Consider the following 25,316-nt stretch of genomic DNA (forward strand, 5'->3'; position numbering starts at 1 on the left):
TTTCAGTAATTCAATAATTTATTCATCTAAAAAAGTGTGTAAAAGTATATAGCTCTCATCCACAAGGTATATATGAATGACATTTAAAATGGAGGTCTTTTATTATTATTGTTTCTTTTTATCAAAGTCTTTTTTTAGTGTATTGTACCAGCGATATACTGTAGATTTAAAATGAACTTCACATTTTTTTTGTTTTCTTTCAAATTGTCGGCTATATATAAAAGAAGCTCACTGCAAAATGCTCAGAGAAAAAAAAAAAGAAAACAAAAAGAAATTCAGAACTCCCCAGAAATGTACAGCTTTTACATTTAAAAAAGGTTCTGAAATATACATACAAGCATGCTGGACATTCCCCACCCTCCTGCTCCCTTTAGCTCAAACAACTGTAATAATAATTCTGGATTTAGGCATGATTTTCCGAAGTTAGAAATAAAAAAAAAAATAAAATAACTTTCTTCACTCTGTAGGAAAGCCAGGGCTTGTACATTTCAGATTAATTCAGTAAAAAACTCACAAGTAAAATAATGCATATTTAAGGGAAATATTATACAGAACTTTTCACACTGAAGTACATAAGATTTTTCTTTAAAATCTATTGCCATTCATTTATTTTGCACAAAAACGTATAAATATGTCACCAGCTTCTCTTAACTTAAAAAAATTAAATAAAAGACACCAGATGAAAACTACTCCTTGCTGCCCTTTTTTTAATTTCTAATTTTTGCTTAGAACCAGGTTTGTGGGGAAGAAACGCCCCTGGATAAAAACGGCCCATTTAAAAACAATAAGCAAAATAATAATCCAAAGTTCAGATGAATCCTGGGAACAAATAAGCCCCAAATGGTAAAAGATTACAAATGTCTACTTTACATTTTTTTCCTCCCCAAGTTAAATTTTTTTATACAAGTTTACAATCTTCATCTTTTTATGCTCTTCAAAAGGCCTTGAGAATTTTCTTTTCTGATTAAGAAAAAATAGTACTGCAATATTTTTAAAGTCAATTTTACACTGTACACATTAGATACAAATGGTTTGATATCAGATTTTTTTTAACCTATACATTGCAAAGAGGACACCCACACGGAGGGGTGGAGCAAGGAAGGAAATAATCCATTTACAGGTTCCTCCCCTGCCTTCACCTTTTCATTACACAAGCAATTCTTTTTTTTTTTTTCTTTTATTATTTTATATAATTTGTTTTAAATGTTACATTATCTCAAGAAAAATACTTTTTAAAATCATAGAATTTCATTTTTTTTAACCAGAACATGAAAGTCTTTTGGAAGAACTCTAAACTTGGTAGTTTTTCTCCACAGCCAGGGGAGGGGTCACCCAGCCTGATCCAAGTGCCCGACCCTGGCCCCCTCCTGCTGCCCAGTGCACTCCCAGAAATGAGGGAATGGGGCTGGAATAGGAACCCCTTGGAGCCTGGAATGAAGGAGTCATAAAAATACTTCAATTAGCCATTAACCTTCCCAATGGCGATCATTTCACTAAACAAAGTAACTTTGCCACCACAGTGGTGTAACTTCAAGTACTAATTTAATGATATAATTTTTAAAAATTATTTCTTTGAAATAATATTCCTATAGTCAGAAAAAATACACCAGATTTGTGACTGATTTAGTGTAAACAAAAACCATATTTTTGGATATGTACATGGACGAGTCTGCCCAGAATTAAAGGGCGACTTGGCTTTCAGTAAATACTTTTCTAGCGTCACTAAATTTACTGGAAATATATTTCAATCATAGCTCTACAATAGATTAATTTACCACTTTCCACTTGCCCTGACATTGGGCTTTAAAGTATTTTTCCTCCCTATCTCCCTCTCACTCTTCTGCCTTAGGTAGTGTTATCCTTCATTAAACATTGGCCATTCCTTGCTTGAACCAGGCTAAACGCAGGGGAGAATTCCTTAAAATACAAGATATCCTTACCAGAACACGCTTCCCTTCCCAGCCTTTGATTGTTAGGAGCTTCACTTTTGATTTCCAGGTCAGAAGAGTGAGAGGTCTGTAGATAAATAACCCTACAGTGGAACGGAGCTGGATTTTTAAGGTATTTGTACTGTTCCCAGTCCTTTATAATTTAATCCCTCCCCTCCCCAAACCTAAAAATAAATAAAGTATCTCCAGACCATTCATATCTACATGGACAGGTAACAAATGCATGCATTCATCCCAATCCACTCTGACAGGAACTCCAGCTAGACAGAAAACTCCAATATTTATACGAGACTATGACTGTGGTTTTGTGTTTGTGGTTTTTTCCTCCTGCAAAGTCCCAGCTTACGACGATCAAACAACGAAACACCTGAACTGGTCACTACAAGGTGGTTTTTACTCGCAGGGCTGACACTGCTCGCAGGTCTTTATCAGTTCCTAATGCAAAAAGATCCTGTAGTCTTCCTTAAAAAAATAAAATATTAAAAAAAATAATCACACTGACCAGTAGTTACTGAGCCACCAAACTAACACTGGCTTGAGGTTACTCTGTGTTCACTGTTCTTGGATGTTCCCAGATTTTGGATTGAAGCTGCCAGAGATGTTAATGGGTAGTTTAGTTTTGAACTCTGCAGAATTCACATGTGCTTTTGGAGGAACAGAAGCACAGCACAGGACTGGTCTGAAGAGAAGCAAACTGAGCTCTTCGCAGGTCGTGGCACGTTCCTGGGCGGAGGGGAGAAGCAGCCAGAAGAACAAGTGCTTGTGTGTGTCCTACAGGATGTTCATGATGGCGTTGTAGAGCTGGGTGAGCACCACGAAGTGCACGGGCAGGCAGGAGCTGCGGTCCTGCGTGGCCGGGTTACACGTGAGCCAGGACAGGGCGTTGTACTGCTCCAGCACAAACCTGCACAGCAAGGGAAAGACATCACAGCCTGCCTTGGGGGGCTTTGTTAAGGCATCTCCTGGAGGCACACCCTGACAGGGCTGCCAGTGTGCTGGCAAAGTAGGAACCTCACTAAAAGCCAGGAGGGTTTACGTTTGCTGTGTCTGAGCTATTTGCATGAAGGCCCTCCCCAGCACACAGATTCTGGACTCTCAGTGGTTCAGATGCCACTGCCGTCACAGCCTTGGGGATTCAACACCTCCACCTCCACTTTGTGCCAGTATTTGCTCACCCTGTTCCTGTGGTCCTGTATCTAACTGCAATTTCTCATCTTGTAACTTGTGTCTGTTGCATCTCATCCTTTCCCTGTCCACTGCATCCTCCTTTTACTCAATACCTGGGACACTGTGAGAGCTCAGTCCTCCAAGAGGACGCAGATTGAGATCTAGAACAATACACCCCAATTTCCTTAGATTAGACATTGCTGTTCCCTGCTGATGTTTGTTTGTTCAGTGGGGTGCCCCACACTGTGTTCTCATCACACACACCTGTGTTCAGTCCCACAGGTGGGATGGAGGCAAACAGGCCTCACGTCATCCTGAGCAACACAACGCACACCCTGCATGCATTCAGGAACAGTGGCTCCTTGATATCCCAGTCGTAGCACAGTGGTATCAGGGAATGCTTTTATGTCCTCCAAATCCATTTGGTTTGGTGAGTAAAGATAATGAGTGGCACAGCCCAAATTAGATCCCAGGGGAACAGAGCAGTCTGGAGGGGGCAAACCAAGGTGCGTCCCCCTGGCAAGGCTGAGCTGTTCTGAGTTTCCTCGGCATCATTGTGCACAGCAGTGGGAAACCACAGAATTCCCCCTCACAGCCCTGCTCTGGCAGCTGGAGGAGGAGATGCCCTGAGACACACGTAGGGCACAGCAGGGCTAGAAACTGCTGATGAAACAGGTAAATAATTGTGACAGGTGAGAAAGGTTCCTCTGAAACCTCTGAACTCAGTCCCAAAACGTTTAGGGCAGAAATGAAAACCTCAAAGGTGTTACCTCAAGACATCTGATGTAGTTTTAGAGTCGAGGGGGTGCGGAACTCGCTGAGAATTTCTGGCAGGTAGAAGCTCGTCTGTCTGCGCTACAGAGATGTGGTGATGGAGAGAGGCCTGTGCAGAGGGAAAGAGCAAAAATTAACTCCTCATACAGCAGGTACTGCTAAAGATTCCCAAGAAACAGATCCATGCTGAATCACCTCAAGACAACGTGGGAAGTTGGCAATTCTGTGTTGAACCCACCATGACCATGTGTATTTCCAAATTAATGGTTACATTTTTTAATAAACCGACTGGAGCTCGCAGTTCTGGAGTGGGAGGTCTCAGGGCCACTGACACCACAGACCCCACCTGCAGCTCTTACAGGCATGGAAATAGCGATGGATAGCGAGTGCTCCATGCGGAGCATGACAGACCTTCAGGAAGAGGGGACACTGGTTCTGGGCCTGAGGACAGGAGGACCAGAACCACTGCGGGAGGTTCTCCGCTTTGGCAGTCGACACGAAGTATCCCAGAGCCAGCGGCTGCTGCTTCAGCTCTTCAGGGGCTTCCCTGGACAGGAGACGTTCGCCTTGGCTCTGCAGAGAGGGAGAAGGCAGCTCTGAGGGTTTGTGTCAATACAGCCCACTCCTGGAATGGTGACTTTGTTTGCTAATTACTGTCCTGTGACAAATGAGCCCTCCCCTTTAGTCAGTCAGGAATCTTAGTCAAAGTTATCCAGGCCCTGCCTTTTTCCCCTGTAGTGGGGTTCTCCAGGCTTATGTTTCAGAAGCACTGTAGATTCCCAAACAGCTGGGAGAGCAGTTCACTTCATCCATAAATGTCAATAGGTTAAAAAAAAAGGGAAAAGATTCCACTGCACAGAAAGCAGCTCAATTACAACTCTCTCCCTGCCAATCCCTTCCAGTGGGTCTGGACAGGAATCCAAGGCAGGGAACAAGCCTGGAGCAGAAAGCACTGGGAGCCGGGCACACGGGGCCGGTGCCCAGCCATCAATTATTGCCCTGACCCCGGGCCCACGGGGGGATGATCACACACTGCTGCTCTGCTAAAGCCAAACATTACACTGCAATTACCAGGCCTGGCTTAATGGTTAATCGGAATTACTCGGGTTCAGCTGGAACGGGCTTGGCCCGGGCTCCAGGCTAAGGCCATGAACCTCCCAGGGCTGCTCCCAATGGATGCAGATCCAGTGAGAGCAAGCTCTGCAAAGAAGTGGGACAGAACAGGGATTGCTGAGTGAACTGGGGAGAGAGCGAGGAGCTGTGATTTATGGCTGCGGGGCTTGGCAGCAGAATTTAGAAGTTTTCCTTTGCCCACACACCAGTTTGGAGTAACTGGGACAGCAACGTGCTGTTATCAAGCCTTTGATGGGAGAGTTGCACAATCCACACAAGGTGGTTGTGGACTGAGCAAAATGCAGGATTAGCATGTCTGTGGCTGAGGCAGGAGGCATTTCTCCCTCACTGACTTTATTAAAGCTGCCACTGAGGCATTTTGGCAGAGGTTGCAAGGAAAACACAGGCAGGACTTTCTCCTTCCAGGGGTGAAAGTAGCACCATTTAGTCAGTCATGTTCAGGAGTGAGAATTCTGGTCTTGAGACATCTCAGTGACGTGTCAAAAATGGTATAAAAGTTACCCTGTTTCTCTCATAAAATACCATATCATTTAGTAAAGAAGTAATATGCTACTGCTTTAAACTTACTACTTTTAGAACAAAACTTCACAGGAAATTATGAAGCATAAAGCTTCTACCTAATTGTGATGGAAACCATTTTAAGAGAACAGCTCAGTCTTACATGATTAAATGTAGGAGTGGAAGAGTTCCATCAAACCTGATCCAAGCTATGCCAATTCAAAAAAATAACTTGAATTACCAAAAATAATTTGCATTTTAAGTAATCACTGATGTTGGAACTGGCTTTATAAAAGCCACTTCAAACAAAAATAACTCCCAAATGCTGTGTGCTCTGGGCTAAATATTCCTAAGAAAAAAGCAACATTTGCATAACCATGCAGCACCTGCAGAGTTTCCATGGGCAGGGTTTCATCACTGGGAGAATTCTCTCCCTCTTGCCTCCCCTGAAATCCACAGGAACAGGGCTGTCACAGCTTCCTTTCTCTCAAAGACTTGTCACTTTGTGCCAGGGACATTCCGTAGGATTTTCCAGGAAAGAATGGATGAGTACAGATTAAATCTATGCAGGGTCATCAGCTGTGATAAAGCTGCTCTCTCCTCCTCTCTCCCCCTCAATTATCTACCAACAATTAACTTGGAGGGTGCAAACAGTGCAGAGACACCTTCTCCAGCAGTATTTAACCTTCAGTTTTAACCTAAGTTTTGCTTGGTTTTGACCTAATTATATGTAAGAATCTACAGGAAAAAAAAGATTTTGTTGGAGGATTTGGGTCTTTCTTTGTATTTTATTTTAAGCAGTGTGTGCCCTATGGTGCTCCAGCCTTACCCTACTGTGATGGTAGTGAGATCCCACTCCAGTGCCAGATGGTGATCCAGGGGAAGGAACTGGGGAGGAATTTGGTGAAGAGTGAAGATTCCCTGTTATCAAAATTCTAATGTCATTGTCCATGTCATCTGGGAATGGGAGGTCAAACATGTCATCTGAAAAGGAAAAGAAAGGAAAATCATTTCCAACGTGCTCTACTCTTTTCTCCAAGAAATTTTTGTAATTTATTACCATTCTCTTTAATTTATTATCATTCCCTTTTCTCTTTTACATACTCCTAAGATAGATAAAAGCAGAGATAAACACTTTACCATTTAATCCCCCTTAGAACCTTTGACTTGAAAGGGAGAGTTGGCAGGCAACTCTTGGGATAATGAATTTTAGCAGCGGCCACAGAGTGAACAGAATTCCCGTTGTAGCAGCTCCATAAAATCCAGACTGAACTTTGTAACAGAACAACTGACACCTCTGTGCTGTTGGTCACAGAGACCCCTGACAAAACACTTGGAATTATCACACCCAGCTCCATGTGCTGCTGCCACAGGTGCTGCTCCTCAGGCTCCCAGAGCTGCACACCAGCTCCAAACTCTGGGAACAGCCCTGGCACTCCAAGGAAACTGCCCCCAGAATCTGTGAGAGCAGCAAGGCCCCTCTCACAGCCAGGGACTCGGGATCCTTTCAAACACTGCACCAGGATCCCCAACAATGGAGCTTTCACATCCCACTTTCACCTCAGGAGTTCCACACAGCTCGTTAGCATAACTGGCTGTATTAATTTGGTTGATGTTAATATGCGGGGAGGGCTAAAGATACTGGGAAGATGTGTTTGTCTTGTGGATTCCACTACTCATCATCTGCACACAGGTTACAATACCCTGAGTAAGTTATGGGAGGGAAGGATAAGGCACCATCAACACAGAGCCAAAAATTACAACATCACAATACGGTTTAGAGGGGTTTTTCTTACCCAGATTTCTCAGCAGGCGAAGAAATCCAAGCGTATAATGACATTTCAAGTACATTTTAGTGGGCAGACAGGGATAGTGGGAGCTGTCTGAACTGCATTAATTAGAATTGCAACCAAATTTATACTAAAACACAAAGCCCTAAATAGAAATCATACATCCTACATGTAATAAATAACAATTTCTCTTGAAAAAGAGGAATTTACTCTGTGTAACATGGAAAAGGATGTGTGTCCTGAACTAATTTCACCTGAAGGCCCAGTATTGAAACAGGCAGGTGCTTGTTTTCCTTCATCTCCCAAAGAGAACCTCTGGACTGCCGGAGCAGTGATTTAACTGAAGTTTATTAACTTGTGTCCTACAGCCTCAGTAAACAAACCACAGCTAATGTCATGCTCTGCTTGGCCCCCAGAGCAGAAATGAGCTGCCTAATGGCAGAGGAAGCAGCTTAATCATTAAGTAGAGCAGAGCTAAGAAAATTAAATTTAACACCATTTTGGAAAAGGCCATTCTTGTACCTGACTCTAATTAACATCTGCAGCACCAATGGGCAGGTTAATGCAGGTTAATGTTTGTCGTGCTCGGGAGGGATCCCGGGGCCTCCTGGGACAGGGATTGAGAGGGGCAACTTCCCTTCAGAGGCCCTGGGACATTCCAGGAGGGACAGATCAAAGCCTTCAAAGCAGTGGCCTGCCTTCCTCTCTAGCCCAACCGCCCTCCTCATTAACACAGCCACTGTACGTGTTTGTAGTCACTCTTGGTTTAAATTGCTCTGCACTCATTTAAAGGAGTTGGGACAAAGCAGGAAAATGCTTATTTGATATAAAGCATGAACTAGAGTCTTGCTGACTCAAGCTGCAGGTTCAGTGTAAAAGCACTCTGGGGGCATCAGGAAGTCTCGGGTTGGGATATTTCCCCTATTCTGCAAGTGCCTCCTTCCTGTCAGCTCTGCACACAACAGGGCACGATGTGAAGCACGACTGGAACACGCAGGCTGGCCTGACCAAGTCACAACAGCACAGAGCACGTTCTGGCCTGTGCCACTCACTCCATTGGCTGCTCCACGTCCCTTTGGGAACAAACTGGTGTGACTCTGAAAACGCTCGGGGAAAGCACAGAGCCTGTATGCCCCTGGAGCTGAAGCCCTGCGTGGTTCCCTTGCTGGGGTGCTGTGGGGTCCGTGCAGAACCCTGGCCCCCTCAGGGGTTTATTCCCACCCAGCTCAGCTCTGCTGATGCCCTGGAAAGGCGCTGAGGGATTTCCCTCTCACTCACCGTTGGTGGGGCTGAAGCCATCCTCGTTGGGGTAATTTGCAGGTGCCACCTGGATGGTGGCAGAGGTGGGGAACACCAGGATGTGTGTGCAGGAGGCGTCCTGGGGGGTGTTGAGCTGGGACGACTGCAGGTTCAGCGCCGTGCTGCGCCCGAACACCGAGCCCATGGTCACCGCGTCTGGGGACGGAGACAAGGGCACAGGCGGTCACTGCATCACCTCCCAAACACGTGCTCTGTGTCCAGGCACACCTCTGCCCACCCCACCTGCTCTGCAAACTCACAGACACGGCTGAAGGGCCTTATCTTCAAAAGATTAAATTGCTGCAAGAGCTTGACAATAAGATCAAGACCAGCCCCACCTCTCCTGTCATTCTCCTGCCCCTTAATCAAATATTTACTTGTTAAATGAGGGAGTTAAATTGATTTTTCACACAAATCTCTGTAGAATTATGAAATAAACCCCACTTTGGTCGATATGAACACAAACATAAAAATAAAGCCACAGAACAATAAAGCTTCTCCTCCTCCTCCTCTATTCTCAATTATCCACCAACAATTAACTTGGAGGGTGCCAACAGTCAATGCAGAGACACCTTCTTCTGCAGTATTTAACTCGCACCTTCAATTTTAACCTAATTTTTGCTAGCTGTTGACCTAATTACATGTCAGGATCTAAAGGAAAAAAAGATTCTGTTGAAGGATTTGGGTCTTTCTTTGTGTTTTACTGTGATATGAAAAAAGCCTAATTTGCCATCTGTTTTCTCACATTACAAAATCTCTGCTTTGAAAATATTCAACATGGTAAGTAATTTTCAAGCTCAATTAATTCTGCTCCATGTATTAGTCTTTTCTTTCTAAACTTAAAAAACCCCAGTGTGGTTTGTAAGGATATGTTAAGGATGTGTCAACACATACGTTAAAAAGTACTTGCTTAGGTAAGACAGCAAGGGGCTCAACAGTTAATTTTATTTCAACTTAAGCCCATGGACTGCTGCTTGTAAGTGAACTCTCTAAATAACTTCAGCATGTGAGAAGGCAAGAGGGCTTACTCTTATTCCCATTTCCACAGGCTCCTACTCATTCCCACTGCAGCCTCCTCTGTGCACGAGGGTGTCTGTGACACCACTTCCAACCCATGGGAACTGGGCTGCCGGAGCCCACGGCCTCCCCAAGGAACACATCAGCACTTTGGCAGTGGCCCACAGTCACCTTCCCTCACGAGCCTGCTCTCCCCATGGTATTTCAGAGAATTCTGCTGGCTCAACCTATTTTTTGCCACACGCAGCCATGCTAGTCAAGGTCTTCACAGAAATCCCAAAATTATTGTGCCTAAGTGTGAAATGTGATAGAAGAAGAGTTCCACTGGCATTGCCATAGTTGGCTAAAACATACCTGGCATCACCACGAAGGATCCCTGTGGCTCCATGGCAACGAGGCAGGCACTGAGGATGGAGGGGGAATCTGCTGCGGAGATGCCGCACATGCGGCAAACCTCCTTGAGCTGTTTGCTGATTGTCTGCAGGGAGCACTCCCCGAGCAGGATACTCCAGTCTGCAAGGGAAAAGCACCGTGGGAGGACAGAGCCGACGCAGAGCTGGCAGAGCCAGCACTCACCTGGAAACAGCAAAACATTCCCAACACTTGGCATTTTCCTAATCCCAAACTCTCCAGGACTGACTCCTGTGCACATGAGGGGTCTGGCCCTGCAAACTGGGTGCTCGAGGAGCTCCTGGGGAATGTTTTATTCCATGACAGTCTGTTGGCTTTCCTTTGTTCATTTTTTTCCAAGACCTTTTTGTTTATTTAGTGATGTTTAAGCTGAGGAATCACAACTGAATCCTGTCTCTGTCCCCGTGTGAGGTAACTTTGCCCAGAACTTTTTCTAACACGTGACAAGGCCCCTGAGTTCCCTTGGAAGGGCACTGCAAATCCTGCACAACACGAGGGAGTATCATCAGACCCAGGGCACAAACAAGGAAAGGGTTTACGGAAACCACTACAGGAATTCAGTGCCAGGGTAGGCCTGCAGCCAGGTCTCCTGTAATCCATGCTATCATGGCCCAGGAAATTCCAGTTTGGAGGATCCTGGTAATTTCTCTGTCAGGTACCTTACACTCAGATCCACTTGGTCAAGTGGGCATCAGTGTCAAGACAATGACGGGGACAAAGGGAGAGAAAGGGCTTCAGCAGCTCTGGTGTAGATTATAAACTCCTAAGGAGACCTGCCTGGGAAGCCTGGATATCTGCTCCCCATCCATGTTTGCCCTCACTAAACTCTGTCAAAATAAACAACAGCCTATCCCGTGTGACAGAATTTGGCACATCTTGTTTACCTTTTGTAAGGTCATGGTTCTAGGAAGCAAAGACAGAACTTGGGAAGGTTAAGCTAAATTCACCCCATCTAATGTCACTTGCAGAGTGCACCCTCAGCAAGTCTGCAGGTGATGCAAAACTGTGAGGAATGGCTGAGTCCCCATCCCTGGAAGGGTTCAAAAGCTGTGTGGATGTGGCACTTGGGGACATGGATCACTGGTGGCCTCGGCAGTGCGGGGGTACAGTTGGACTTGATGAGCTCAGAGGGCTTTTCCAACCTAAACAATTCTGTGGTAGTGTGATTATCACACTCAAGTTTTTAGTTTGGAAGGTTTGTGATCAGTTCTGAGCCATCCTGCCTTGCCCTCTGGGTCCCTGTCCTCACTTCACACCCGGGAGTGGCAGCCCTGACAACTGCACACCTTTCAGCTCCCCGTGGCCCAGGCGGCCCAGGCGCCCGATGACAACTCTCCAGGGCAGGGATGTCATCTGGACAATGCCGATGCACCATTCCCAGAGCTTCTGCAGCCCGATCTTCCGGGCAGACAGCTTGCTCCTCCTTGACCTGCAGGGGAAGGAATTAAAAACAAGAGTGAGAGGAGAATCAAGGACAATATTCAGATTTCTGTTCTCCCTAATAATGCCACTGCTTACCCTCTACAGGAGTTCTGGACAGTCCCTAACTTACCTTTTACTACTACTAACAAGAAAATCTGTGTGTCTGCTTTCAATACTGCAGTGCCATCAAACTGCTGAGCAACACACCAGGTGCTCCTCAAGGTAGGATTTGTAAGCAAAACAGTTGTAACACAAATGTAACTCCGTCACTTTTCCCTGAGCAGATACGAAATTCTACAAGTGCCAACTGAAATGTTCTCACTGTAACACCAGCATGATCTCCTGAGCAGGGAAGGGGAGGGATGTGCAAGGAGCTGGTGACACAGATCCATGGGAGAAGCCCAGGGCAGTGAGTACCTGGTGGGCAGGTCGATGTTGACAATGCAGGTCTCCAGCAGCTCCCCGTGCAGGTCGGTGCAGGACGCCAGGAGCCAGCGCTGGTCGTGGGACAGGCAGTACCCAACAAAGAGCACGTTGTATTTCTGACTGGCCTCTCCAAACGTCTCTCCCAGCTCTGTCTGCTTGTCTTTGATGGGGGCCAGGATGAAAGGAGGTGAGTACAGCTGGATTGGGCTGGGCCTCTGCAATAGAGTCAGCACAATCATCAGCAGATAGATCAGAAACTACTGAACACAAGGAACACACGCACTGGCAGTGACTACAGAGATAGGGGAGCTTGAAACAGTGAGTAAATTCAAAGCATTCCTAGTCAGGAGGGAGACTGGGAAAAGGGGGTTATAGACAATTCACTGCTGCCACTTACAGCTGATGCACTTCAAACCTTATCTAAGGATTTCTTTTTATGTACAGGTAACCCAGGGCATGAAAGCAGCATTTGGACCAGTCTCTGACATAGGCAGGAGTTAAAACCCCCTCAGCTGTCAGATCCTCCTGTCCCTTTACCATCTTCAGGTCCTTGGCTGGATTTGCTCCAGTGCATCTGAGTTTCTTGTTCTGAGGAGACCAGAAGGGAGGAGGACAAGCACCTCCCTGGCTGTGCTGCTGGCACCTTCCCAAGGCAGCCCAACTGCTGCTCCTTCGGAGCATCCATCGTGTCCAACAGGACCTCTGGATCAGCTTCTGCAAAGCTGCTTCCCACATGGGCACCCCAAACCCATCTTTGCCTTGGAACTCCTCTCTGGAGAACAAACAGGAGGGGCTTCACCAGACATGTACCATAACTAAAAAATGGTCAGGGTATTTTCTTAATTCTTCAGCAAAGTTTGGGAGTCTGCAGTGCAGACTGAGAGCAAACGTGTGTAAAATGCAATAAACAGGAATTAATTAAATGCAAGAGGGAAATGCCAATAGGTTTGCGTTATGGTGGATTTTGCAAGTAGGTTTTTAAACCCTCCCAAGCAGCTCTTTATGCCAAGGTAAGTGTTTAAATGTTTCATTGGTCCATTAGATCTAAATAAAATACTCATTGTTATCTTCCAAAGAATGCAAAACATTAATAGAAAGTAGGACGGATTATTCTTCCTTTGAAATCCCTGAAATTCCAGCATCAGGGCTTTAATATTTACAGTTTAAAACAGATAAAAGATAAGCCCGTTGAAGAGGGGGATTTCTCCATTACCTCAGGGAATTAATATAATATCTGCAATTAGGCAGAGGAACTTATTTCATATATATGCATATATATGTGAATAGAAATAAAGGTTGGATTTAAACTCTGGTTGGAGCACTATAGACTGAAACCACAAAATGACTCAGAATCCCAAGTAACGATGTTCATTTTCTCTTCTTTCACACTGATCTTTAACCTTCATGACTCAAAACCAGAAGCTTAAAATGTTTTGAAAGCAAGTTAAGTTGATGTTTTTCTTACTATTTTCTATTCTGTATTAGCTTGCCTTTTCCCTTTATCTCATCGTCTTCTATACCTTGAAAAAAATCCCCCAACAAGTATTTTCTCTACTCTTTCTCTTTGATATTTGAGGAAAATGGCTAGAGTTTATTAACAGACTTTGATTTTCTTGCCACCCATACCAACCTCAGGATTTTTGAGGGTCATCTCAATGCTGGCAGCTGGCCCAAAGCCTGTGAGGGACTTGATGTGGATCTGTGTGGGCAGGGGCCTCCTGCACTGGCAGTACACGGAGAACGCCAGAGACTTCAAGTGCTGAATGTAGAAAACCTGTTCATCCTTCATTGTCTGCAGCATGTACTGGCAAGGCACAATCTGTGGAATTCAGACACAACAGAACAGGGCTGAGAGGCTTCCAGGAGCTCTCATTAATATCCCACCAGACCCACACACTCATTAGGCACTGAACACCCAGCACACTCTGGGATGCTCCACGATTTGCATTTAGAGCTCCCTTGGCAGGAGTGGCTGCAGCAGCCAGGGACTGCATTCCCAGGGACAAAACTGCTTCCATCACAATGAGAGTGAATTTTAATCCATAAAACCCAAACACCTGTATTCAAACACCCTGAATTTTTTAGAACTGTTTTTCTGACCAACATCTTTGCTTGCAGGTGCCTGAACCACACCATCCCTGAATGTTGTGTTCAGGCAGGTTTGGCTCCGTGGCTCACGGTCAGGGTTGGGAATTGCTTGCTGTCCTTGTGGGAATTGGCACTGTGGTAGCATCCTTAGCGAGGGGTGTAGAGGGCACAGTTAAGGTTCTGTTGCAACGACGTGTGTGGTTGTTTCCCCTTTTCAGTTCAGTACCCACTGGAAGCTCAGCAGCCTCAGCTGCTGCTCAGTTTTATTTGTTTCAAAAAGTCATGGGAAGCAGCCCACAAGAATTCACAGGTTCAACCAGCAAGAACCAGAGCTACAGGGAGATTTGCCTGTGAGATGAGTTTGGGGGTTAAGACCCAACTGCACCACAAGAGCAGGAAGGAGAAATGGCACAACACTCCTTCAGAAGGAAACACAGCATGACAAAAACCTGGTTTTCAGATCAAATCCATTTTAAAATTAGAATGAAATCCCTGTAACCTCACTGTTTTTATCTACTGGTTTTATTGCACAAGTCCCACATGTGGCTGTGGAGGTGTCTTTCCTTTTACAGTGAGGTCTTTGGAGCAGAAACTGTCAATACAAAACATTTATATTGTAGCCTACACTACAAGACCCAAACAGATTCTTTTGACAAGTATTTTCAGTAGTAATAAAACTTAAGTGTCACAAAACTTTTACTACTTTATGGCTCTTGCTTGAACCATCAGAACTTTGGCAGCACATTCTGCTTACTAAACATGCCTGTGTGTTTTTAAAAGCCAGCTTTACCCAAGGATTTTAGAAGCTGGGCTTTCCCCTCTGTACAGGGATGGTAATAAAGCTGCAAACATTTGGGTTTGATTTATTTTGAAGTAACTGCATGTTGTGTGTGCTGTGTACAGCTGTGAGAATACAGTGCTGGAAATGGATCACATTTCCCTCAACTTGGAGAAAATTGCTGTTTGACTTTGATGCCTTAAGAAGAACTGATGCCTTAAGAGGCCTCCTGGAAACAGAGACTAGACAGGAGTAAGGGAATAAAGGCAGGTATTTATTCAAAGAGCCTTCAAAGGTACCCCTGGGGGGCCAGAGGCTACTGCCAAGATGGACCCCAAGATGGATGACAGGTCACGAGTTCTTCACACTTTTATAGGTTTGGTTCATTTGCATATCAGGGTTAATTCTCCAATTAAAGCTTCAGTTTAATGATGTAATTCCCCTCAGCTTGCCCCCCTTTAGAGGCTTTTGGTTTATAGTTTTTGGGCCTAGGATGGTCTGGGTGTCCTTGGAGAGCAGGCCTGGAGAGGCTTTGTTACATCTACCAAGCACGAGAGAGCAGCAGTGAACAAGCTACAGGAAACTCCAGAGTGACACACCAGGCAGTGCAGGATTTGAAAAAAACAGAAGTTAAAACCTAAGGCATCAACTTCAATTGGCAAAATGTATTTTGAGGAACAAAGAGAGGATGTGGAAACAAACAGCACAGAGAGAAAGGGTGAGTGTGCTACAGGCTGAGCTGCAATGGCAGTGCAGAGGTTACACGGTTCGTGTGTTTCAGACACCGTGGGATCAGTGGCTGCTGTGGTTTTAGAGCCTCCAGGTCCGCATCAATCAGCTGCCTGCAGCCTACCATGATATGATGTTGTGGATCTGATTTTCAGTTCATCCCCAAGCCTGAAATATTTTGGTGACAGTTTCCCCCATCCTTTCAGGGGCCAATGAGGTCAAAACTATCAAAAACAACAAACATTTTCCGTGCCCAATTTGAGACACCACGAGAACTTCCAATTTTTTTTTTTTTTTAATAATTTGAAATACCTTTAAACCAAGGTGAGCACACATGGACAAGGTGCACAGAAATCCTTCCTGCACTGTTCCTCCCTGTGCCCTCTGGCCACCCATACTCCCCACATTTATTGGGGCTCAGCCTCTGTGACAGAGGAGGCCTTGCAAAATGCAGCCAGCCTGGGCAAGAGGCCAGGAGCTGCCTCTGGCTGCACAAATTCAGTTCTTCAGCAATTCCATAGTAAGTAACTTTTTATATGCCAAGTTACATGGTAAACTATTTTTAAGAAGCTATTTAAGAAATTATTTTTTATACCAATACAATAGTTATATTATACATTAAATGTCTGGTTTCACGTACTTCTTTTGGATTAAACAGTAGAAATCAGGGGACTATAAACAGCAGACAACCCAACATGTAAAGTAATCAAAGGAGCAAAAGGCCAGTTCTGGCAATGACAACTCAAGTTGCAACTTAAATAACTGAAATCCCTCTCCAGGAAGCATGGGGCAGATTCAATGCAGGGATTCTGTGGCTGCTCTAATTAATTTCCTCATCAAAAAAATCAAGGGGTTGTTTAAATACACAGACTCGCACTGTCAACAAAATAATTTGTAAGTAACACCTCCATTTTATGTATTATCTCCCATTTCTCTCTTTTAGCACAGTGTCCGCATCACAGGTGTGCTGCGACAGAGGGACTCGCTGTGAGGGTACAGAGGAAGGCAGAATTACCTGGAGAATGAAAGAATTCCTCATATTCTCAGGCAAGTTGTCCAACATTTCTGTGTAGCATCTCATGAGGCTCAGGAGCCAGAAGTTGGTGGAGGCAGACTCCTCGTCGGCAGTGTAGGTGAAGGGGTCCACCATGTAGATGACCACGGCGGGGGGGTAGGCATTGCTGTCTGCAGCGTCCGGCTCCGTGGGGATCCCGATCCGCTCCCGCTCCGACGTGCTGGGGGGAGAGCCACGGGGTGAGTACTGCCTGTGTCTGGGGCCAGGCTGAGCCAGGGGGAAGGAAAGCATGAGCAATTCTCACATCCAGGAGCAAAACTAAAACCCAGGAGGATGGGATTGAGATGAGCTGTGCTCAGAGCAGCTCCTAATCCAAAATAGCTGGGGTTAATTAGGCACTAAAGGTACCGTACAGTCTGATGGCATCTCACTGAATGCAGTCAGACCAGATGATGCCTGAAGAAGATGGAAAAGCTGCCTACTATTAGCTCTGTGTGTTTTCATGTAGGTGCACGTCTGGGTTTTGGTGCAGTTCAGGGTCTGCTTTTGGGAGAAGTGGAAGGGGGAGAGCAGGAATTCAGAAGTGCCACAGCAATTCATGGGGCCTGGAATCCTGCTCAGGTCCGGGGAAGGCTCCACTGGTAACAGGAGCAACTATTTCTTACTTGGTAAAATGCTCCTCCCATGCCTCAGCCAGGAGAGAGAGAGGCTCAACATCTGTAAGTGATCAAAGCAGCTCCGGCTCTGTCAGAAGCCCCTGCAGCTGCTCACAGGGTGTTTTGCACAGATCAGGGAACAGATGTCTCAAGGACAAGCCCAGCTACAGCAGGATGTGGGCTTTTCCCTCTCCATAACACACACCAAGACTATCAGCAATGTGCATTATTATGAGAGTAATGAAAAACATGCTGCCTCAGGAAGTTAGTTATGTACAACGCTAAAAAACGTTTTCTTAATTTTTATGTGATGGATGGCTATTCATAATGAAGTCTTTAAAAACGTTGTGCTACCCAAATTTATTTTAAAGTAACAGGACTACAATCGTGTCTCCTGACCTCACAGTGTGCCTGCTTGCAAAACAACACCTGCAATGCAAGAAAATTAGGGGAAAAAAAAAATCCATGGCTTGCATTTTGCATCTGTTAATGTTGCAGGTGTGATGGAGCAAGAAGCACTCAGCTCCATGGGGTACTATGGGGTACAGGTCTGGCACAGGACCTGACACAGCCCATGCGCTCCTGGTGCTGCAGGGGCAGGCCAGGTGGAAGGTCCTAAGGCAGCTCCACATCCATGCAGCTGAACCAGGCTGGGATTCTTGTGCTGAAAAAGGGGAGGGGTGTTTTTTTCCAGCTCCCCTTTGTCAGTGACTGCTTTACACAGGAGCAGGCCCTGCCCCGCTCCCACCTGCTGGGCTGTGCTGCACCTGTCAGAGGGGCCTCTCCTTTGAAGGGCTTCCCTAAGGCTCAGAGGCTGGCTGCGCGCAGGACAGGGGGATAGTGAGCAGCACTCTGAGCCGCGTGAGCGCTTCCCTTACCCTTCCTGTCCCTCCTGCTGCTGCTGCGGAAGGCTGGGGCCCGGCTCGGTGTCCGCGCCGGGGCCCGCGCTGCCCTGCGAGCGCTCGGCCGTGCCCCCCGCGGCGCCGCTGCTCTGGCCCGAGCCGGCGTTGCCGCTGAAGCCCGGCGTGGAGGAGGTGCCCATCTGGCTGGCGCCGGGCGTGGCAGAGGACGCGGACAGCTGCGGCACCGAGGAGCCCGAGGAGGAGGCGCTCCCGGCCGGAAGGCTCGTGGCGCCCGCGCTGGGCGTGGAGCTGAAGGAGCTGCCCGGGGCAGGGGCCCCGGCGGCGGCCGAGAGACACGAGGAGGAGCTGGAGGGAGCTGCTCCCGAGCTCCCGGGAGCTGCCTGCGGCTGGCTCGGAGCCGGCGTTTGGTACTTGGGGGGCAGCAGGAGGCTGCTGTCCAGCTGCAGGGTGGCCAAGTAAGGTGCTGGAATGGCATGGAAAGAGGGATTAATGACAGATCAAAGGAACCTGCATCAACCTGCAACTCGGACGACATTCCCTGCACTTTTAGAACGTTCTAAGAGTATACAAATGCTAAGAGAACGGAATCTCCATAACCCGTGTTTGCTTTGGAATCCATTCCTCAGGGTTTCAGTTCAAACTGATCAATTGTCTTTAAAGCCAGGACTGACTTTGCAGGGCTTTGTGAAGCTGGTACTGACACGTTCTGATCTCTGGCCAGACTGTGTGGTAATAACAGCATTGTACAGTGCTCAGCTCTGCAATCTCTGCCAGGTTATCTCTGTCAGGTTGGAAACCTTAGAGTCATTTATATCTGAGCTACAATCATGGCAAACTTTAACGTAGTTATTTCTACTGTGACATACCACAGCGATAAATGAATATTTATTATTTATTTGCTCTCCGAGGTGGTAAATCACCAGCAGGGAAGTTCCCAATGCTGCCCCTGCCAGACGCCTCAGATGTGAACTGAGCAGCCCAATTCCTCATCTGACTGTACACACGGTGCCTCTTTCTGCAGGGAAGCCTGAGGTACTTCAGCAGTGTTGTAATAATTTCTCCCCTTGCCATAATTCCTGTGTCTCCTGCTAAGATCCCAATTCTCAGTCACATACACAATATATGTTGACTCTGGACCCATGCTGGGAGAAGACAACCGTGTCTGTCCCCAGATGAAATCAGGTGACTGCAGAGACTCAGCCAGCAGCAGTCAGTGATCCTGCCCCAGCAGATGTTACACCCTTCCACACTCTCAGGTTCTACACTCCCTCACCAAACAAGCACTCCTGACGTTGCTGTAATACAGAACAAACAGGGCAGGGTGCCGTAACAAAAACAACCAAACTGATCTGTTTAAAGTGTCACTGTTTCAGGAGAGAAATAAGCCAGCATGAGGTCCAGAGGCAAAGGTGCCTTCAGGGTCCTGTGGTTCCAAGGGTTCACACAGAGCAGACTGAGGCCCCAGGCACCAAGGATTCCAGCACTTTCTCTTCTCCCCGTGTTAACTCATTGCCTCTGCAGAGTCCCAGGGACCTCCTCTCTCCTATAAATACACCTTACACTGGAGGGCACCGTGACACGGCTCTGTCACGTGGCTGTGATGAGATGTGTCAGCAGCAATAAACCAGATCCATGGGCACCTCCAGTCTTGTGTGGAACACCTGCCCCATCCCTGCAAGTGTTCAGAGCCAGATCGCAGAGGACTTGGAGCAACCTGGTCTGGTGGAAGGTGTCCCAGGGGATGGAACAGGATGAGTTTTATGGTCCCTTCCAACCCAAAGCAGTCTGTGATTCTGTGACCTTTGTGCTACACAAACACCTTATACCAAACTGATTTTCTAAAAAGGTAAGAATTGGCTTTTGAATCTCTGACATGACCCCTAGAGTGACAAAAAACGCAACTTTCTGAAGTAGGCAAATTTACCATGGAAGGATTAAAAAATTAAGATAAAACCTTGTAATACCCTTTTAATTTTTAAACAGATCATAATCTGCACCTTTAGAAAACCCACACTGTGGCTTTGCACGTGCCCCCCAATGTCCCAAGGCACGGGCTGTCACTCACCGAGGTGATGGCGGCAGACCTGCGCGTAGAGCTTGAGCCTGGAATGATTGTCACAGTCCTCGGAGCCCCAGGGCTGGCTGAACCACTCGCTCACCAGCTCGTCCGTCAGCTTCTGCGCCACGCTCTTGCCCACCCGCATGATCCCGTCCCGCAGCACTTTGCAGATGGGCTTGTGCTGCCCAAGTCTGCACATCTGCCAGGGGAGGGAAGGACAAACACCTGTAAGGAGATGCCAACCACCCTAGGAAGTTACAGAGACTGGTTTGTGGCCTAATCCCCTCATTCTCAGCACACAGCTGGGGGGCTTCTTAATAAGTATCTTTAAAAAACAGGCTACATTTATCTGTTGGCTTGAACTGCACTCACAGCAAAACTAAGGTTACAAAGGAATCTGACATATTGGGGAGCACATGCTAAAGAAATAAATGCTTTTATCCCCAGCCTAGCAACTGTGAGAAAGCAACAGCTTCTTTAATGTCCTCCTTGCTCTTTAGGCTTGGTTGGGCCATCACTGGGAGGCTGCAGCTCTGTTAATGCCACTGCTGCCTCCTCTGTGAAATGAATGTGTACTGGCAACAAACACCCCAAAATGCCCACAGAATCCCAGTGTCACTCCAACAGCATTCTTGGACTCTGAAAGTGCAGAAAGCCCTCAAAATGGAAAAAAAACCCCTTCTTCAAATAGTTGTTACTTTAAACCCCATGCCCAGTGGACATGCACTTCAGCAGCAATGACACCTAAGAAGCAATAATTCAGTGTGGTCCCTCTTTCCAACCTCGTATACAGCACTCAAGTCCCTGAAGAAAGTTTTGGCTCCGTCGAGCAAGGCCTCGTTTTCCGGACACACCACGATGTAGGCGACATCCCGATGGCCCCCGTAGGGGTCCAGCAGGAGCCTCTCCCAGAAAGGGAGGGAGAACGGAGAGATTGTCAGGAAGTCCTTGTCATAGCCCACCAGCAGTGTCGGGATCGGGAGAGGCTCAGGAGATTCCTCAGAGCCTTCACAGGGGAAAAAACAAATAAAGAAAAGATGTTAAAATACCTGGTTTAGCTGCAGTGGGTCTCTGATGGCCCAGGATGTGGGTTCTTTTACAGGAATATTGGAAATCACTCATCCCTTGCTGTGCTGAGTGTCCTACAGGTTTATCATGGAGTGGAAATGGTTATCGAGGGTGTGCCATGCCTGATAAACCACATGCTCCCAGCCCTTCTTCTTGGAAAAGATATTTAATAAAGGAGAGGGAAGATTTATATCGTACTAAAGAAATGTCATATAATCAAAGTTGTTGGCCAAAGTGGAGGGAGCTGATCCAAGCACCACTTAAACTTTCCTAGAAAGCTGCAATAAAACATCTCCCAGTGTACTCCAAGCACATGTACTGCCCTTCCCGAGGCTTCATCTCCTGGTTTTTCCTTTGTCATATCCATAACCACAGCCCAGGAGGTCCTGTTCAATCACAAGTAATAAAAGGAACACACAAAATCTGACCTTCCAGCTCTTCATCCACCTCCCCTGGTTATGCAAAATTACTGATGCTTAGAGAAATTCATTCCCAGGTATATAATACTACACAAAGTTATTATAATTCTAAAAATTGCCTCCTGCCCCTCTCCATAGGATGTGCTCTGAGCACTGCTGTCCCCATGGAGAGGATTATTACCCAGTGTAACAGGGTGTCTCCCAGATACTGCCTCAGTAGAAGAAATATTGCTGAAAATGTCAAGGTAAAATATACCCAGTAGTTCCTGCAGAATATAATTCAACTTTATTAAAAAGTCAGCATCCAGTAAAGTTCACTGACTTTCCATCAAAGGCTCTGCTCTGCACTCTATGGGAATTTTGGTGTTCTTCTCTGGCAACAATTGGCAAATCCTAACTCTTCAGGTTTCAAATGCTGGAAAAATCATTAGAAGTGCTCCTGGTGGGGCACAACAGCTTTAGACAGGAACTGGAGTTACCCCCATTGTCCCAGCCCCAAGGAAAGCAGCAATACATCAAATACCAGCAGAGAGCAAAGCGTGATGGAGCTGTAGGAAAAATTATACCAGACTGCACTGGTTAAGCCTGCAATAAATTGCAGGCAAGAAATAGATTGAAACGCCCGTCGTTATTCTGCAAACGTGCACAGACAAAACCTGGTTTGTAATTTGTGTTTTCCAGAAGTGTCACTTACAGCCAGGATATACTGGAACTGAAACTTTTCATTAAGACTACGAGAACCTCTGTGGAGAAAGCACTCCCAGTTTTTGTGGATTTGCAGAGCTCACACAGCCCCTGTTCCCATTAGGATGTAGCTGATTTCAGCAGCTCCCTCCACTCCCATTATGTCTGTACCAGCTTGCTTTGGTCTGAGCCAGCCCCCCATTCAGGTAGGGGGGCTGAGCCTCACCCCACAGTTTCTGCTCCCTGTAAATGTTCATCACCTGGAGGGGTAAAACCTTCATCAGGGTGTCACAAAGGCCTTTTGAGGCACTTTAAAGCTCTGTGAAGAACCCCCCCATGACCCCAGGCTGTATGAACAGCCCCCTTCCTAACACATTTCCAGGAGAAAGTGCCCATTTCTAGGAAGCTGCACTCTGACTTGGCACAGAGCCCAGTATAGGTACCATAGGTCCCCCGTCCTGCCATCTTATGGAACTGCTGCCAGGTGAGCGGTCCCTGCACGTGCTGGATATTCTCCCAGGTCCTTCCTGTCCTCTTCTTCTGGATGGCGTCCTGGAGAAAGGGCTGCAGGGAGAGCAGCATGCGCACCACGTCCTGGGAGGAGAGCATGCTGATGTCCAGCACTGCAAGGGACAAAGAGCAGCAATCACTTTAGGGAGGGACAGCAACTCCTTGGACACGACAGATTGCTCTGCACACTGCCCGCGGAATATGGACAACTCGAATTAGCTGGATGGCACTCAATGTGGTACTTGTCAAAAACACTGCTGTCACCACAGGCCTTTACACACACATTTCAGTGTCACTAGTGTCCAGCTCATGCCACAAGATGCCAAAGCATCTTCACTATACAAACAGGTAATATTTATTTATAATTTTTTTCCCTCCCTTGGCACTTTTTCCCCCTAAGTCAAAGAGAGCAATTATTTTCTGCTGACTGCTTATACCCTTCTCCAAAAGCAAAAAGGGCCTCTAATTTTGCCTTCCCCCAAATACCTGAATTTGCTTCGGATTTGTGAACTTCCACAGACTCATTTCCAATTTAGGCCACGAAGTCTGAAGACAACGGGATTATTGGTACTTTGATGTAATTCACAAGCGTTCAGAAATCTACTTTATCTCTAGCATATTTTTAGTCCTATCATTTCCCACATAAAGATTAAATGAGTCACAACTAAACAGATTTACAGAGATCACAAAATATTCAGAGACAAAAGGCTCAGCTGTGCCCGTACCGTTGCTGTGAGGCCAGGAATGGACAGTGGCACTTCGGACAAGGGCTTCGTCCACCTTGCCCCCCGTGGGGTTGTCCACGTACTGCCTGCCCTGCTCCAGGGCGTTGAAACATTCCACCCAGGAGTCGTTGCTGTCGGCCTGCAGCCGGTCGTAGCTCCAGTTGATGCAGGGCAGCGTCTGGCGGTTGTTGGAGGCCATGTAATCCAAGCAGCTCAGCGATGTGAAGGGCTGCGTGTGCTGGTTCTGCAGCAGCAGCAGGAGGCTCATGGGAGGCTCCTGGCTCCTCCTGGCTCCCTCTCCCATCTGCGAGATCAAGTTGCTCTGGCAGATCATCAGTCGCCTTTCCGCAGCCTGGCCGATGTCCGAGGTCTTGCCGAAAATATCCAGCTCATCCTCGATGAAGAGCCCGGAGTTGTAGCCGAGCTTGCGGTTCATGATGGCGCTGAAGCCGCAGGTGCAGCGGTACTGATCCTCGTTGGAGGAGTCGGGGATGTACAGCCCCACGTCGGCGCCCTTGATGTTCATGTTGCAGGCGCAGATGCAGCAGCTGTCGAAGTTCCTGTCCTTGAAGATGTTGAGCACAGAGTCGGAGAGGATCAGGGTCACATACAGGCTGTGCGCCTCCGGGATGGGCTGCACCGTGCCCGGCTCCACCGAGTTGAGCGGCCGCGTGGTGGAGGGGGTGGAGGCGGGGGAGCCCTGGTCGGTGCTGTCGTACTTGACGGAGCCCTGGCCGCTGGCGGTGCCCCCGCCCCGGGGAGTCCTGGGCGTGCGCGGCGTGCGCGGCGTGGGCACGGAGAAGCGCGGCGTGGCCGGGGACGGCAGCACCCCCGCGCCGCTGTTGCTGGCAGGGGCCGTGCTGTTGAGCGTCACCGGCGTGCTCATCTGGGGCGTGCTCATCTGCAGGTAGTCCTGGTCCAGGCTGCCCACGCTGGGCACGTTGCTGCGGGGAAGGGATGGGAACAGAGAGCCTTTTGTCAAAGTTCATTTTTAAATACCAGGAGATGGTGAAACCTGAAGGGACTCATTGACACTGCAGTAAAGAACACTCCGCTCATAACCTCTACTCGTGGCTCTCAACAGAACTCTGAATTCTCACCACAAGCACCACTGTTTCTTATCATTATGATAAAAAGTATCACTTCACCCTCTTAAAGATTATTCTCATGGCCTAAGACTCAAACGCTCTTGAGAACAATCCCTAGGTAAACGATCAAGTTAAGATTTAGGATGTTTGCAAGTTTTCTAGGGAAAAAAGAAAGAACAGTAGCTTTTATTTTAAACACCACTATCTGTGAAGAGATACAGATTAGTGGAAATGAAAGTATTTCAGAGAGACAGAAATCTTATTTTATTTTAGAAATGACCACTTTAAATAGCTGTCACAAGTCATGCATGCGGCTCTGATACACGGTATCACCTCATGGACACACACTGCACGCCTGATTCTATAAATGCAAATCCTCATTTCGGATTACACAGACTGCGGCACAACGGGACACGTTCCATTACAAACTCTTAGTCCAGTAAAGCTAAGAATCATATTTTTGGGTCATCTCCATTTGTGACTGGCTTTTATTACTCTGTTTTTGTCATTTCCTGCCAAATTCAAGTGACCACAAAACAGTTTGTACATTCCTATGAGATCTGTCTTTCATCTGCAAGGATTCAATTCAAGAAACAGGTAATAAGGGGCCAATGAAAGAATAAGATCTTTACTTTTCTCTTTCCACATCACTTCTAACCTGCTTCCTTTTCTTGTAATGTGTTGATTACATATTAGAATAAGGAAAGAGTGTAAGAACTCAGTAAGTCTCTGGATACGGAAGGGGAA

The 25,316-nt window shown here is 46.9% G+C and overlaps 1 protein-coding gene across 2 annotated transcripts in view; it reads right to left on the minus strand.

Moving 5' to 3' along the window:
* Positions 1-25,316, minus strand: part of MED13L (mediator complex subunit 13L) — a 179,354-nt gene continuing 154,038 nt past the window's right edge. For both annotated transcript variants that reach the window (XM_048323263.1, XM_048323262.1), the window contains 15 exons: positions 23,482-24,425; positions 22,690-22,869; positions 20,858-21,081; positions 20,082-20,274; positions 18,032-18,479; positions 16,498-16,717; positions 13,518-13,706; positions 11,879-12,102; positions 11,326-11,468; positions 9,983-10,141; positions 8,591-8,767; positions 6,352-6,506; positions 4,302-4,463; positions 3,887-3,999; positions 1-2,853 (listed from right to left, as the gene is read on the minus strand). In XM_048323263.1, the coding sequence (XP_048179220.1) occupies positions 2,721-2,853; positions 3,887-3,999; positions 4,302-4,463; positions 6,352-6,506; positions 8,591-8,767; positions 9,983-10,141; positions 11,326-11,468; positions 11,879-12,102; positions 13,518-13,706; positions 16,498-16,717; positions 18,032-18,479; positions 20,082-20,274; positions 20,858-21,081; positions 22,690-22,869; positions 23,482-24,425 (3,664 nt within the window). In that variant the 3' untranslated portion in view covers positions 1-2,720. The remainder of the gene's footprint in view (positions 2,854-3,886; positions 4,000-4,301; positions 4,464-6,351; positions 6,507-8,590; positions 8,768-9,982; positions 10,142-11,325; positions 11,469-11,878; positions 12,103-13,517; positions 13,707-16,497; positions 16,718-18,031; positions 18,480-20,081; positions 20,275-20,857; positions 21,082-22,689; positions 22,870-23,481; positions 24,426-25,316) is intronic.

The sequence above is a fragment of the Corvus hawaiiensis genome, chromosome 18, assembly GCF_020740725.1.
Source record: "Corvus hawaiiensis isolate bCorHaw1 chromosome 18, bCorHaw1.pri.cur, whole genome shotgun sequence".
NCBI lineage: Eukaryota > Metazoa > Chordata > Aves > Passeriformes > Corvidae > Corvus > Corvus hawaiiensis.